The 16411-nt window shown below is 39.6% G+C and overlaps 3 protein-coding genes across 8 annotated transcripts in view; 2 read left to right on the plus strand and 1 right to left on the minus strand.

Annotated features, from left to right (window-relative positions):
• The first annotated feature begins 193 nt into the window (after positions 1-193).
• Positions 194-1646, plus strand: Aprt (adenine phosphoribosyltransferase). 4 transcript variants are annotated; one of them, XM_046614874.2, is made up of 5 exons: positions 195-385; positions 464-666; positions 773-1004; positions 1105-1183; positions 1387-1646. In XM_046614874.2, the coding sequence occupies exons 2-5, from the start codon at positions 578-580 to the stop codon at positions 1521-1523; spliced, it is 537 nt and encodes a 178-aa protein (XP_046470830.1). In that variant the 5' UTR covers positions 195-385; positions 464-577; the 3' UTR covers positions 1524-1646. The 4 variants fall into 4 exon arrangements, with proteins under 4 accessions (XP_046470861.1, XP_046470830.1, XP_046470840.1 ...); XM_046614884.2 differs by having other exon boundaries at positions 488-666; XM_046614905.2 differs by having other exon boundaries at positions 194-666; positions 1316-1573.
• On the minus strand, positions 1344-5114 carry LOC124213334 (TBC1 domain family member 31). Of its 2 annotated transcripts, XM_046614579.2 has the most exons (5): positions 4112-4272; positions 3077-4028; positions 2530-2999; positions 2197-2432; positions 1344-2071 (listed from the first exon to the last, which is right to left on the minus strand). In XM_046614579.2, the coding sequence occupies exons 1-5, from the start codon at positions 4150-4152 to the stop codon at positions 1809-1811; spliced, it is 1962 nt and encodes a 653-aa protein (XP_046470535.1). In that variant the 5' UTR covers positions 4153-4272; the 3' UTR covers positions 1344-1808. The 2 variants fall into 2 exon arrangements, with proteins under 2 accessions (XP_046470535.1, XP_046470525.1); XM_046614569.2 differs by having other exon boundaries at positions 3077-5114.
• A 7496-nt stretch (positions 5115-12610) lies between these two features.
• The window catches only part of pnut (septin 7-like protein pnut), a 31305-nt gene continuing 27504 nt past the window's right edge, over positions 12611-16411 (plus strand). The window contains exon 1 of one of the 2 annotated variants that reach the window (XM_046614716.2): positions 12611-12718. In XM_046614716.2, the coding sequence (XP_046470672.2) occupies positions 12626-12718 (93 nt within the window). In that variant the 5' untranslated portion in view covers positions 12611-12625. Of the gene's footprint in view, positions 12719-13769; positions 14463-16411 lie in introns of those variants that run through there. The other variant, XM_046614706.2, reaches the window with a different exon arrangement.

Raw genomic sequence — 16411 nt, forward strand, 5'->3', positions numbered from 1 at the left:
ATCAATAAAATCGTTTTTATTCCATGTTTCTGATGTAATCGTTATAGGAAAACTCTGATTTTAGGGTAAGAATCCTCGAATCGTTCGAATATTTGTGCGCGAATCACCAAAAACAAAATATTTCCAGCAAGCTGTCACAATGTGATACAATGGTGTAACGATATTGGTCGGATCTAACGGAAAGCGCCAATAATATCAGTTTGTGTCAAGTTGTGTCGGCTGCTGTTAAGGGTCTCAGATATTCACGTATCATTTTGAAATGTATCAGAGAAAAAAAAGAACGACGTGGATGGCCCGTGGATATGGGAAACGCAACATGTTCCACAATACGTGATGGAATGCTCGTTCGATTTATATTTTTAACGAATTAACGGAGTGTTATCAGGTTACTTTCTTGTTATAGAACTACAGCGATTGGTGTACAGTGTATTTAAGAGCTACAGTCAGCTACAATTAAATGTAGACCTTTGATCCTTATCTATTACAGTAGAAGAGTAATACACGTTCTGCTGTATACTTGACTTGAGGATAAACCCCGCCGTCGTTTTAAAAAGTGATCATCTTAGGATCAAAAAGAATGGACGAAGCTCATCGTCTGAAGATAGCGGTCGTAAGAAATGCGATTGGCACGTATCCTGACTTTCCAAAACCAGGAGTTATATTCAGGTAAATTCTGGATGGTTGGGTACTTTCAAAGCAACACAAGTTTTACGCAAATATAGTGCGGGGTTCCCAATGTTCTATTAAATCATTTCTGTTTCTTTAATTTTAGAGACGTGTTCAGTATTCTGACCAATGTCAGTGCATCACAGGTATTGATGGATCTCATGGTGGAGCATGCAAGGTCGTTGGGAATTGATGTAATCGTAGGTTTGGATGCCAGAGGATTCTTGTTTGGACCCTTAATAGCTGCCAAACTTGAGAAACCATTCGTACCTATAAGGAAGAAGGGCAAGTTGCCTGGTCGAGTTCTGTCTCAGTCTTTTAAACTTGAGTACGGGGAGGCAAGTATTTAATTTATTTCTCTTATCCTTTTGAATGTAAGCATACTTGAATAAATACGTGCAATCTGAAATTATTATTGTTTAAACTAATTTATTTCAGGATACTTTTGAAATACAAGAAAATGTTCTGGGCAAAAGGAAACGTGTGCTAGTCGTTGATGATCTTCTCGCAACTGGAGGTGTGATAGAAATAACAGATATTAACAAGCTTTTCCTACCTTTGGAATATACCTATCTCTTCTTCTGAGAATAGTTGTAGAATCTTCTCTAACCAAAATAATCATTGCATTAAATTATGGTTTTTTTTTCAGAAAACGAGAGGCATTTTTGCATGTACAATGCAGATAGAGATTACAAGACTTAATACCAATTTCAATTCCAGGGACAATGGCGGCAGCTATTCAGTTGTTGAATTTAGCTGAGGCGGATGTTCATTGCCTGGTAGTAATAGAGCTGACATCACTCAATGGACGCAGCAAATTGGCGGCTCCCGTACACTCCATCGTACAATTTGAATAATTAAACTTATAAATGATGCACAATATTAATAAGAAAACATTCCGGCATTATTTGTAAACATTTTTTATTTCCACGAACAATTATTTTGTATATATTCAGAGTTAATATATGTTTGTCATTTGATACACTATGTATAATATTCTTGTTACAGGGACAATTATTCAACGTTGAGATATTTACTTCAGTACAATACGGTCAATTCATTCTTGAGCGCAAAGACTGAGCACGTCGGTCTGTTCTATAATATCTCACACCATTTAATGTTCTACCGGCGATGAACTTGCGTTATTTACAAATTGTAACTTGTGTAGTAGTACTAGAGTCTAGTGTTTTTAACAATGTTTGAACCTCGAATTCCAATTTTTTTACTTGACCTTGCAATGTTTGACACTGTTTAGCTTGCAATTGTTGCTCTATAGCTTGATCTTCTGTCTCGATGCTGGATTCTTCGAGGTCGTGGGACTTCCTAGTATTTCGATTTTGCTTGTAGAGATTTTTTAAACTTAATTTGTTGTTCAAAACCTTTGCATCGTAACATCGACGTTGCTCTGGAAATTACAAACACATAACTTTGTCATTAAACATACTTGGTGTTAGAATATAAAAGACCATAATCGCAAGTCTGGACCTCAAAATGATACTTTTGATTTAGTTAAAGTATCGAACAACTCACCGTCTACTCTAGCAGCCTCAATTTCTTTTAGAAAATTATCTCTTTCTATTTGCAGTTTTTTTTCTTCCGCGGCTTTCAAGTGGCAACGTTTGCTATGTCTAAGTATTGTTGCTTGCTCCTCATTCCGTTGTAATCTTTGCAGTTCCAATTGTGAATCCTCCGTAAGATACTTTGGATACTGGTCATTCAAAAATGAGGGGTATGGTCCTGTTTTAGGTAACCGATGGATCGTGCTCCTTAGTTGATGTCAAAATTTTAAAAATTATCAAAAATTATCTTTCTCACAAAATGAGATTCAAAAATGTACTTTGTTTCAAAGTGAGAATAATGTACCTCAAATATCTGTCCGGGTGGAGATGATACGGTGTATTTTGATCTAATCTACGTACTACTCTCAATAAATCTACGACTCTTACATGCCCCTGTGCACGGTAGAACTGTGTAAAGTCCTGGGTGGAATGCAATTGAGACATGATAACTTCCCGTGAACAAATGCTGTAGGCGATTGAGCTCATTAATAAAAGAGTCGAGCGACCAGATGAGAAAAGATGATCCCATAAAATCAACCATTCATCTCCGGAAAGTACTTCACTCAGTGTGGTTTGCAGCAAAGGCCAAATGTATTCACTTGACGTTACACCTTTTTCACAAAAGTAATTTAGGAGCAAAGGGTCGGCTTCAGATAAAACGTTTTCTAGCATAGCTAAAACGTTCAATGGAGGTAAAGGATGATATTCGAACCATCGTTGGCAATAGTTTGATAATACTGAGATGATAATTTCGAAAGCGAGCAGGTGATTTCCCTGAAACGGTAACTTTATGTGTCATTTGTTTTAATACTAATTGCCATGTCTGAAATTTCAGCACAAATTTTTACTACCTGGAAAACAACAATGAACGGAAAGACGAGCCGTGGCAAAAAAGTGCTGTGTGAGAGCAGAGGACACCAGTGAACCAAACAGTTGATGATCGTGGCCAGAACCAAGGCTTTGCCCTTATCCGCCAGGGGGTAATCGACCAAAATCTTCTCCATCAGTCCTTGCTGAGGGGTTTTGTTGGTCAAAGCTGAGTAGGCACATAGATTTCTTGGCAACTCCAATATTGATGCCCATATAAGCGGACGATGTTTACGTGGATACTCTCCAAACTCTTTTAATATGGGTATAAGTCTTTTCAAATTTAATTCTTCCTGGATATATTGTCTGACACATCTCAAGTGATGACCCAAGTCATGAGAACGAGATTGATTTGGCTTAAAAATCTTTGCCTTCTGCTTGGGCTCCGATGACAACAGATTATCTGCTATTTCCAATCTTAGACTTCCCGCTATGTCTATGCACGCTATATACCGCCCATTCGGTGATATACTAAGGTGATTGATATCGACCAAAGGATTACTTGACGACAGCGGCACGGCACAAGATGTACTCAAATCTATAAAGTGCAAGGTGTGATCGGAGCATAGGATGGCCAAGATTTTGTTAGCACCTCCATCCAGGACTTGGGGCAAAAAGCTGAGCTCTTTTATACACGCCAGTCCATCCGGTAATTCGAGACGTTTGATCAAATCCCATTTGAAGGTGTTTATGATGACGATGTTGTTCGATATTCCTGCCATCACCATCGCCCGACCATCTTTTGTAAACTGATAATCGCGAACATCTCGTAGCCCGAATGGTTTCACGTTAATTTTAGTGTCCTGATCAAGCCGTTCAAACTCCCAGACTTGTAGTATACAATCGCGATACAGTACAGCTATGATTCCTGTTGACGAAAACCTGGCTCGGCGGACGTTGACATTGGTAGTGAAAAATCGGAGTTGATGAACCTTGCTGAATGTAGAAAGATCCCACATTATAACTTCTTTTGAAGAAGTAGTCAAGGCATAATTCTTGTAAGTGGCAATATATTTTACAGGGAACTTGTGGCCGATAAGTGAGCAATGCTCTCTGGCATCTCCACTTATTTTTGTGATTTTAATCGTTCCATCAATCGATCCGACAAGTATTTCAATTTTGTTCAGAGGATTGAATGCTATAAATGTACAAGACTGTACTGTCCCTAACTTGCAGTATCTCATACATTCTCCAAGTTCAACTAGGATAATCAGTCCTTTGGAATCAACGGCTAGAAGGCGATTTTCCGTTTCATCAAAGGCGAGCCGTGTCAGTTGCCTCTTAGCCGTTCGGCAGCTGCCCGAAGTATTTGACTTCACATCATCAGCCAACGGGTCTAGAATGTAGCTGTGCGATATTTTTTTCAAGGAAATCCACTTCTTGACATTCATAATCGGTATCAGACGTATGATTATAACCTATCTACGCCAAGTATAACGCAATTAATGCTTGTAAAAACATTGTAGATATTACATACATTCATTTACTTCTGGATATTAATTGCGCGAACCGCCATTTATAAACAACTATGACCGCATATCTTCCGATAGACTGTTACTTTTTGGCGGGAAAGCTGGTAATTCTCCAAAGTGAATACCTAAGGTGGAAAAAGTGATTGTAGCCTACTGCCACCTGGCGTTTAGAAACTGAGATACTTATCGGCGTCAAGAATAGCAGGCCCCACTGAATCTAAATGAAAATTTAAAATCTAGGAAATAAACGGTATAAACAATTTGTGATCATTACAACCATTTCACAACGTATTTCTCGTTAAAAATATATCGGTTACGATGCGGCTTATTAGAAAAAATACTTGTCATTTTTGAATGTTTTGTAGGAAAACTGGTAACTGTGATAAAAGCATTTGAGAATTTTCGTCGATAAAATTTGACTAGTCGGGCGTTGTAAATCTTGCACGAACAAGTGTCTCTCAAGACCTCAGTAATCTTCGCGATTGCCGGCAGCTCTCGGAGAAAACAAAAGCATGTAACAATTCCTACGCCGGTGAGATGATGAGATGCGCAGAGATGCGCGCGCAGTTCTCGATCGTACTTCGAGAGAATTTGAAAACACACGGCTGGGAGTTACGTCGCGGTGTTTCGTGTTCGTGTGGCGGTGTTGTTACCTGGAGTCTGCCGTGTTTAGTGATCACAATTTAACCGTAGTTCTGTTGATAAAGTGACGTGATGAGTGATAATTATTGATATACCTGAGAAACGGAATCATGCAGAGAAGTGGTGAGTAGCATTGGTCTTCTTCAACATATCCGGTAATCAGCAAGTGAAACGTGCGAATAATATCACTCGCTCACGTCGTCAACGTACCGACGACCATTTTGAGGGCGCCAAATATTTGCGTCAATCCATGGCGTCAATACGTAGCCATGCAGTGCGGCTTCGCGAGCCTCGGCCGGTCAATACATTGCGATAGGCCTAACCTATCCTCATCTCTTCGGTTTGCCCGTTTAGCTGCTCCTAACACCGTCAACGAGTTGTTCCGTAGCCTTTAATCTTGTCATGCCAGAGTCGCTGGTGATATCAACTGCTGTATTTGGTCATCTTTTTTATTGCAATCCACACGTCGCCCTTGAAATATGTAACTCGCAAGATCGGCGTTGTGCGTATTCCAACAGCATAGACGACGTATCGCCGCACCTGCGGAATACCTACAAACGTATTCGGTTTGTTTACCAAACCTGAGCGGTGCGGGACACCTGTTAGTAGTTTCTTTCGACGGAATAGAAGATTTTTTAGTGCTAATAGCAAGCTTCGAACTATAACGTAACAAAGAAAGGAAACTATTGATTCGTATGACACCACGATTAAACAAATGAAAAACGGTGATATAAAAGGCCGCGGATTTGCTTCTGTCAACAAGCACTTTAAAGATCATTAAAGCACGATAATCGGTAGGCAAGACAGCTGAAGATCGAATATTAATTTCACTCAGTCCGACGGCGTGCAAATGTTGAACAGGCATCACTTGATTTAATGATAAATAAATAAATAATCCTCCGACTGCCTCGTTTGTCTCGCTCTCTATACGTCTGTTTATTTTCAGTTACAGTTTTCCTTTAAACCGAGGCTGGTAAAATGCATACATACAGTCATATTATACGAACTACGCGGTGTACGCGACAGACGGTTTACAACATTATCTCAAGATAAACATGGAAGGGCCGAAAATAGGTCCCCAAACAAACTTTGGGGGGGGGGGGGGGGGGGGGGGGGCATTTTTCACGTCCTGCGCTGAAACGGGAAAAAGACGCTTGTATCGCAGAGCTGGTGAAACAGCAGCGTTGTATTGTAACAGTGGATTTATTAATTAAAATATGCATCGCGACAGGCGGCAGCACTCGCGAGTCGGGACAAAACTGGGTTAAAATACGAAATTTGACACCCGTGGCAGCTGAGAGTTGATCATCGGACGAGTTTCTACCTACATTCTAATTTTAAACGACTCGGTAAAAGTCCCATCGCTTTCGAACAAGTCGTATCTTACATACACACGTATAAATACAGCGAGTCCCTCGTATACACTCGATGGAATTCAGTCAGATCCGTTTTGAGGCAAAAAATGGTGCGAGGGTGACGAAGAAATGGACGATACGCCGCGGAGGTTCTCAACCCTGAGCGTTAACCCTTTCAGTCACAGCCATTGGGATGCTCTAACTATTAAAATATGGAAAAATCTAATTCTCGGCCAGAATCATAGAATTTTGATAATTTTTTCAACTTTCCATCCGCCATATTGGATCCGCCATCTTGGGTTTAGAAATGATCAAATTCTGACTTCAGATTCGTGATCAGCGACCCCAAAAACCCCTCGAACTACAAATTTCGAGCAAAAATGTTAAGTAAAAAAATGTGTGACTGAAAGGGTCAAACCCCACAACGTCGTTCCGAACGAGTAAATCAATTGTGTCAGCGTTGTTGGAGCAAGTCGAGAGAGCACTCGAGCTTCTTACCACGGTCCTTCGAACGACACGCTATCAGCTAATTAACGCGCGAGTTTGACGTGTTCCAACATCCATATTCATCCGCTGACTTTCTCACGTTCTCACTGTTCAAAAAAACGATCGGAACCTCGTCTTGCGTTCAGGCTTTTTCTGAAACGTTGTCAAAGCGAGTTTCAACCCTGATAGCAGAGAATTCTGTCTATGACGATGGGGGCCTGGCTCAGAAGGCAAGATTTCCTGCACTGCGTGCATTACGAGAGTAACATATATTGTAACCAACACGCGTAACGCGTATATAACATGAGACGCACTGACCACGTGCTCACAATTTAATTAATGGTGGGTTTGTTTTCACACGAGTGATTGTAGTAGTAGCGGCATATGCAGGTGCTGCTTTGGGGTTCTAAATAGCTAGTAATAACTAAGAATGAAGAAGACGAAGAACAAGAATGTGGAGAGAGATTGCAGTGAGAGTAAAGACTCGTTTATACCAACTGGTTGGGTAGGGCCCCACATTGTTCTCTCCCCGTCATCCTTTGATGCTCGCGAAACGTAATACCTACCTACTGCTAACCGGTACGTTAGTGGTTTAGTCTCACAATCACACGCAAAACAGAAATCTAAGTGTTATTGCCATTCGATGCAAGTATGTAATAAAACATCATAGGTGCTGGGTAAATATAATATAAAATACATATTCACTGCGTCGAGGTGAAGTTATACATATAAACTATTACTGGAAGTACCAATAACTGGTTCACTGAAAAAGGCAGTTTAGAGGAGAGCGATGAAAACGATTTATGGATTTCGGAGATCGCTCTCCTCTTCCTCCGCGTCCGTAAAATCAGACGGGCCTTGTTGGATCATTTAATCGCGACCTCTGACCCTTCTTGTAATGAGTATATTTGTCAGCGGAGCTTTAAGTATAGCATCACTTCATGGCGTCTGAATCTCATCGTAGAACGCTGAACGGAAAAAGAAGAGATAGAGATGCATGCGTGCCTAGAACAGCATATATATTGAGAGCTCGATATGTCGCCCCTGCAGCTCCTCCTCGGCGTCACAGCAGCGTCCACCAGCTATCTTTATTCTTCGCGCGTTCCAGTGCCCGGTCTTCTCGTTTTATTTATCGATGCAGAACCCAACACGTGCAGTCTTTGCTCTCTCGCGGCGTGATTGCCGAGGGAAACATCAGCTCTTTTATCTTTCTCATTCACGCCTTTTATCGACTACCTAGTCGATCAATCTCGTCCCTCATCTGTGTTCAATTTAACAGTTTCAATGTCATCCATTCCGCTCCATACTCGCTCCTCATCGGGGTTAAATTATTCTTTCATTCATTTACGTGGGTATTAAATGTGCGATTGATCGTTAACACCAATATAAATCAACGAGCATCGCCCCACCGCCGTGGTTTAAATTGCTGCAACCAAACGCGTATGGAGTAGACATAGATATACATATAATGTATATGTTTATACGTTGATGCAGCTTGTTTTGGCATCGAATCGGACGATGACGCTGCACTGTCCGGGTTGGTTATTAAGTGGGTGGAAAATGTGGTGGTGATCCGATAAGGTTCAATCTAACTTATTTATTTTCAACATTCTCGGGATAGTTACTCTTAAAATGAAAACTCATACCCATAATCTTCACATACATGCAGGTTATATTTTATTCCTTCCGACTTGTCGATATCAACTTTCTCACAATCAGCAGACATCGGCCGTGCTTGACACGATTTTATGCATGCGCGTTATGTTCCCTGAGCAACTAAATAGGCCGTACAGCAACACACAAGTGGATGGAATTTCAGTCAAATTTAGCCGTGCACTCTTCTAGGCATGCATCGTCGCTTCGTCTCTCTCGACTATCTCTAATTGCGTATAGCGGTATAGCAGATGTTCTCTTTCTAATGGCTCGTGTACAATTATATACAGGGTGATCTTCTTATTTTTAACATCGAGTTAACGGATTTTAACACCATAGCCGAAGTAACGATAAACGTGTTTTTTAGAGTTCAGACTAGAGTTGAAGTGTTTCGAATTTGTCGCAGGACAACGTATTCAGCTTACACGTTCCGGTTCAAATCCCTGACAATAAAACCCTCTTATTGTTCCGCAACCTTTGCAAGATCACCTGAAATTCGACAAACCGTATAAAAAGCAGAACTCGTAGTATAGGTATACCAATATATCGCCAACTCGACACCTTCGAAGTCATTCTAAACAATTTTAAAATGGTAATTTTTCGTTCGATATATTTTACTCTACGTCGTTAACAACAATTCAACTCAACTTCATATTTCCACCGCACTGCTTTTCAACAATCAACAATTATCGTTAGCGACAAACGTTTGCTCAAGAACCTTATTGTACGAGGAAGAATAGTTTTTCTCTAGAGAAAAATCTTTCTACATACATCGCCTCCGCTGCACTCACCACACCAGACTAGAGAGCGAGAGAGCGAGAGAGAGAGAGAGAGTGTATAGAATCTACAGAGTCAAGAGTAGAGCTGGGACTCGAGACCCGCGAAGCTCTGAAATTTTAATTGTATTGCACTTGAAAGTCGCTTTTGTCTCTGTGTGTGCGTGTATACGTGTGTTCCTCCCGTATATACTTTAATTACAAGGCATGCTAGGTACATTCATGCTTGTGTCTGGCCATGTATACATACGTACATGTACCAATATACATGCATAATCGCACTACAGGGGACTATTACGAGTAGTACGCGCACTGATTTAGTTACACGTACGTCATTCACGTATTCACGCGTGTATAGGTGTACATAGGTATAGGTATACATAGGCATAGGTATGTATGTATATATTCTCGTCAGTGGTCGCGTCGCGTGACACTTACGCACGTTGAACATATAAAACACCCTCACACTCTACGTGTATGTATGTTGCGTTATGTGCATACGCAATAGCGAACACCGGACGAAAGACTTTTAGTTGAGCCTGTGGATTCAGTACCTTAACTTCTTCGGCTGGTGCATGCATGAGAGACGGTGCATTGTGCACGTGCATTATTCGTGCGGACGAGGAATAAAGAAAGTCTTAGATAACCGCACAGATCGGTCGGTATAGTTCCGAGAGAAATTACAGTGATTTTTTTTTTATCATCATTTTCTCTTTCATTGTCCGAACGGTGATCGTCTCTTTCTTTAGTTATACACAACCTCTTTAAATCAAATTCAGTGCAGTGCTTGCGGCGAATTGAAGTGATAATACAGTATAATATGAAGTATATATAATATTTAAACAATATTTATATAATTTATCAAATCACCCCGAAGCCTCGATAGTTTACAATCGATACGTGAAAATTTCTCTCGCACCTCGCTATGGCGATGAGAATATTGAACAAATTTTCGGGTAGTGTTTTTTTTTCTTCTTCTCGGTTTCTTCGATGTTATTATTGCAGGCCTGCAGACAGCGAGACGCGTTACTTAATTACCGGTCAATCGCACACCACACAGGATATTGAAATTTATTTATTCATTGCATTTATACACATTTGCACGTGCAGTCTTTTTGTAGCTGCAGAGAGCGGCTGCCAGTTTGATTTCTGTTTGGAAACGGAAGAAAAAAAATATCAGATTGGACGGTTCTTTGTTGTGACTCGTTTTGGTATTGTTCGATCGAAACCGTTTAAAAAAACAAAAAAAAAACCAGTTGATGTTGTAAAAATCTCTCCGTAGTTTGTATCGTGTATCTTTTGTTTCCTTCTCTCGCAACCGTACGTTAATTACAAATTATATGATTCTATTGCATAACTATTGTGTGTAACTGTTGTTGTATATTCCAAAAACTTCGAAAGATCCTTCTTTTTTCTTTTTTTTTTTCATCACGTTACTCTCTACAAGGTATAAACTGAAGCCCTAGAGATTCGTTCCTTTGGATTATTTTCCCCCGAGAGCATCAAGGGTATACGTATAGCATGGTGCTGAGTCGTTAGCAGAGGTTTCCAGTCTGTGGTCGGGTTCACACTTACGGGATTCGTGATATCTAGTATACAGTCTAGATCCAGTAGATCGTTCGGAATTTTATACATTTTACCAGAAGTGTAAAATCGCTCTTTTATTTTATAAGCCAATAACTAACTTCATCCTTTTCATAACTTTGGGGCATGGATGCCGGTGCAACAGTCGCACATTATTGATACAAATTTGATAAGCTCAGTGTTTGAAAAGGACAATAACTGTTAAAAAAGTTAGCTCTTAAATTTTATATATGCTGCAGCGATTTGCAGACGGTAAACGAGATTTATCTTATCAACATTTCCAAATGAAACGTACTGCGGGAATTCCGAAATTGCAAATGTTACGAATGAATGTTGCGTTAAATACGCGATAAAAACCACCACCTCTGACTTCCGTAGCGATGAATCATTGTTGGGTAATTAATCGAGTGAATATATTTGCCTGGGCTTTATTATAACAATAAATGTCTATAAGCAATGTATTAAAACGCGGCGCTACAAGTTATATTACCGCAGCTTTTATAATCGTATGATTCTGTCCATACACTCTTGAGATTTAATTAATCCGTGTAATAATGATAATAACAATGACGTGTTTTACGCGTAGGGGTGCAATTTGTGAGTTCTAAAAATACTGCATAACTGACATTGGTCGACGTGCGTTCGTGAGTTTAGATCAGTTCGGAATCCCGTGGTTTTTGACTACTCTTTTGAAAATCTATTTCGGTCGGTTGCATTCGCGTGTCGTCGACGCCTCCGTTAAAATATACTAACACCCTGCTGCACCAGCAGCAACAGGAGGACGCGTCTCGATTGAGATATCAAAAAAAAAAAAACAAAAAAAACTGTCAGACCATAATAGTAGAAAAAAAACTGCCAGTAAAATATTTACCATATACACATACATCGCACATATTGCGGCGAAATTTTGTAAACCTGCGTATGATAATTTGGAGAACCGCGGAAATATAAACTTTGGTTAACAGCTGTTTTATCTTTCAACGTCTAGCAGCATGGAAACCTCCACCGTTGTGATCTTGCCTCAAACCCCTCGTAAGCAAATCGTTCCAAGTGTATTCAAAGGATGAATATAACTATAATCATTCAACTTTTTATAAACTTGTTTTATTCCTTTTCTTGGGACTCGTTGTCTTACAATTTTGCATTGAACTGCATTGGCTCTTTTTGATTAGACAGCAAAAAAGAAAAAAAAGAAAAAGAAAAGATGATCCTGTTCAGTAGCCTTACAACTATCTAATCCGTATTTATAGGTATAATTGAAACGTGCATACCTGCGTAATAAACTGGACACCTTATATAAGTGTAAATGTTTAATTTATTTACATTAAAATTATACGTATATACATGTATATTAATTTATAACGTGTTCAACAAAATTATAACCAATAATAATTGATTGTATTTTTCCCAATTTTCCTTTCTTCCTGTTTTCCTGGACCACGAAAAAAAATGATGACGATGTTATCCCCCTTCAATGTACACATAATTTCATCCCTGTTTTCCTTCTCGTTTCCATTCCTTGTCCGACCCCCACTCCTTGCCTTTTTGTTTCCGGTTCTCCGCGGATGTTGGTCGACCGGTTGCATGCTCGTCTGATCGACGACGACGACGACGACGACGACAACGACGACGACATCACCACGGTCACCACGGCAGCGGTAAGTCACCATTAACTAACCACTGATAAGACCCGCCACACACACGCTTGCCCGAAGCCTGTATCATATTATAGAATTACAAACTCTAGTCGTGATAAATTAACACAGCAGTCCATACTCGTCGAGTTCGCTCTACGTTAGTCAATTTATACACGTACTCTTATAGCTTGTAGTACATAATATTGTAATTGAAGAAATTATCGGAGAATTAGTCGTATTGTAGTTAGCCTCAGAATAACGTTTAATAATCTAGGTGCTGCAGTGTCGATGAGTTTATAATTCGTGATCTTCGCATAGGATTATGATATAATAATATGGTGTAGGAATATTTGCAGCGAATTCTTTCGTACCGCGTTTGAATTATAAATAATATGTGGATGATGTAATGAATCATTATTCTCTCCATGTTTTACAAGATTGTGCGTTATCGTTTATAAACCGCTTGTACCACGCCTTTTCGTTATTTATAAAGCTTTCGATAGAACATCACGTTCGCGTATCGTTTTTCTATCAATATTCAAAGCTACAATAGTTGCGTTTCTACTGTTCACGGTTTTCGTGCAGAAAACATCTGACAGCGCGTGAGATTCTCTTTTTTTTTACACAATTTCAAATAAACATACATTTTGTTACTTATGGTTTAATTAGGAAACTCGGAAACTTCGAAGTACGCAACATATATATGTATGTTACAGCGTACGATCAGCATTTCTTGATGTAAAAAAATAGATACTAAAGCAAACCGTGTACAGAGTTTCCAGGAGTCATTTCTTTGCAGCGAAAGCTTGTAACTAAATTATTCCTTCCGTCGTGATTATTAATTCGTCCATTAGTGGTGTTAAAAATTTTATACAACTCTTTTATTTTATATCCGATCATGTCTGATTGTCGCTGCTGTTTACTCTACCTGTAATTTTCATTAATTTAATCTTACGTATAGTCTATCTTGATACATATATTCATAAAAGAGTTCATATAGAAGAGGTTTTCAATATTTGTCTTTTAACAACTCTTGGTATGAAAAATTTTATTACGTGGAATAGCTGAAGTTCTTTAATTCGGGGAAGAGATTTTCCTTCCCGTATTTTACGCATCAGATCAATGGTAAACCATTAATGATACAAATCACACGCACATACACACAGACATTCAGAGAAAACGCAAGCAAGGAACTTGTGGCAGCACTGTTAGCATTAGAGCTACGTGTCGATTCACAGTCGCATGAGTAACGAGTAAATGCTGCAGTCAGACGGTCGTATAGGACGGAAGAAGAGAGACACATTCAACCGTGATAATCGATAGAAAAAATGACGTTCTAGTGATTGCAGTTTAACAGTGGTGAAAATACGATTTGAAACGTCAACGAAAATCCATGAGTTCGAGTTGTTTTTTCTCTCATTTTTTATGTCATTTTTGATCGAACGATATCGTCACGTACCTACAATCACCGCAGAATATTACAAATCTAAACCGTTAACTTTGCGACGAGTTAAGTGTCAGAGTTTGTAGTCGCGAGTGAATCAAGTTCCCGCTAATTCAAAGTGTTAAGGGAAGTACAACGAACCGAGGAGATAAGAGAGTGAAAGAGACCAGGAACCAGGGGGGGGGACCATCCGATTGGTAAAGGTTCTCTAAAATGTTGACTACGCCCGCTGCTGCCGCTGCGACAAGACGTCGTTTGAGTCCTTCGATGCTCGCTAAATACGACAGTGCGGGCCGGAATCGTGGAGATTCGTCTGAACAGGTAGTCGAACGATAAGAATTCAATTTTTCAAGCTTCGCTCCTAACAGTACTCGTGCAGTTCGCTAAACTTTCTTGCACTCCATTTTATTCCTCGCCTTTGCCTGCAGCGCAGAGGAAAAACGTGGTGTACATGTACGAACGTATGACGTACGTGCGGCTACCGCAACACGATATCGTATACCAAACTGTGACATTCTATTGTACCGCCTGTAAGATCAACACCGTTTTGATGTTTCTTTTCTTGTGCAACTTGTAGGACGAATGTGAAATTTCTTATGTTAGACGTATTATTGCGACAGTAATTACATATGTAGCGGTGTTGTTCATATATTTTTGATATTGCGGTCAAGAGGATTGTACAGGAATAGATGATCTAATATTCACCCGCGTTTAATTAATCGCGATGCATAGTTGTGATTAACAATAAGTATTATGGAGTGTTTGCGGTGATTCTTGTTTAATATGTATAATTGGTATGCTAGCTACGATGATAGGAAGTAGCCTAACAGAATGCCGAGAGTGCGACGTTGGGCTGAATAACTACACGTGAGTACGCCGTAATTGGTGCTTCTGACCATTGAGAATAGCGGGTTTTTAAGTCGTGTCGTGCTTTTTATACAGGTGTGTTGGTATACTGTTATGTTTTCAAACGCCACCTGCATTAAAGTAACATAATGTTCCATTTGTATTGTCAACGCATACTAGTTTCCGCCCTCTGAGGCCGGTGACTCGATCATAGTTGAGGTTGGGCCAGGTTCCGGCTTAAGTTCTTCCTTACCGACCGGTACGTCGAGAAAATTTTTAAACTTCGTTCAATCAGCGGAGAACCAACAACTCTAACGCATGGAATAAGCTGAAATATTTCACATTAAATTACGCGTGAAATTATTTTATTTTGTATGGCGTGACTTTGATCAAGAATACAATGTTGGATAGGAAGTAAATGATAGCGATTCTCTCGATTTAATAAATATGTTTCCTATGTTATACACGGTACGAAATTCCTACACTTCGAATGACGTCCAATAAGGCATGCGGTGTTTCATTGGTTATAATACTGATCTATGATATGTGAGAATTGGAACCCCCTGTGTTCTTCGGCGTTACGTTATGTGATACTTGAGCCTGTAGAGCTGTGTTGAATGGCGGGACGTCAAGTGACTATACTTTCGACTCTCTGTGTGACACGGTATACGTTTACTATACAACCTGGGGTACCCGTGTGTAATGCCGTACCTGCGACAATGACGTTATAGACAATAGAAAAAGTAACTTATTTTCATTCCGGTATGAGGGTACTTGAGACCTTGCTTTTCAGGCTTATCCTTTGTTGGTTAGGGTTCATTCGAGTATTAGCTAACGTATTTTTTGCGAATTTTTGCATCCCTCCCCTAGTGATAATGTTTGCTTCTTTTGCCCACTACTATTTTTTAACGTTAGCTAACGCGTTTTCAAAAGTTTATTGGCAAATCGATTCCATACCCGGGAATGCCAGGAATGCCATTTATAGTCAAATCCTGATCAATTTATTCCTACATTATTAAATATCAATTATTATTAATTGTTAATACACATTAACGTGTTCAGTAAAACATGAATTGATTATTCATTGAGTATTAAATACATTGTACATTGTTTTTCTTCTTAAATGCATGCAATAAACATGATATTTGGTAACAATAAGATATAATTATTGAGTAATTAATGCATTATTAACACATCCTTTTTAAGAAACATTTCTATTATTCTCAAGCAGGCAGCGTCTTGGCTTTGAGCACGCACTTCGAATTTCCTATGTCAGTTAACGCTTGCCTGGAATGCCTACTATTATAGGGTAAAATTTGACAACGTTTCTCTAAATGGCCCGCCCCTGTTTTAGCGTTAGCTTATACTTGACTGGCCCCGTAGCTTACAAACCCAGAATAAACAAACTGCTGTAAACAAAACTC

This window comes from Neodiprion pinetum, chromosome 1 (genome assembly GCF_021155775.2).
Source record: "Neodiprion pinetum isolate iyNeoPine1 chromosome 1, iyNeoPine1.2, whole genome shotgun sequence".
Lineage (NCBI taxonomy): Eukaryota > Metazoa > Arthropoda > Insecta > Hymenoptera > Diprionidae > Neodiprion > Neodiprion pinetum.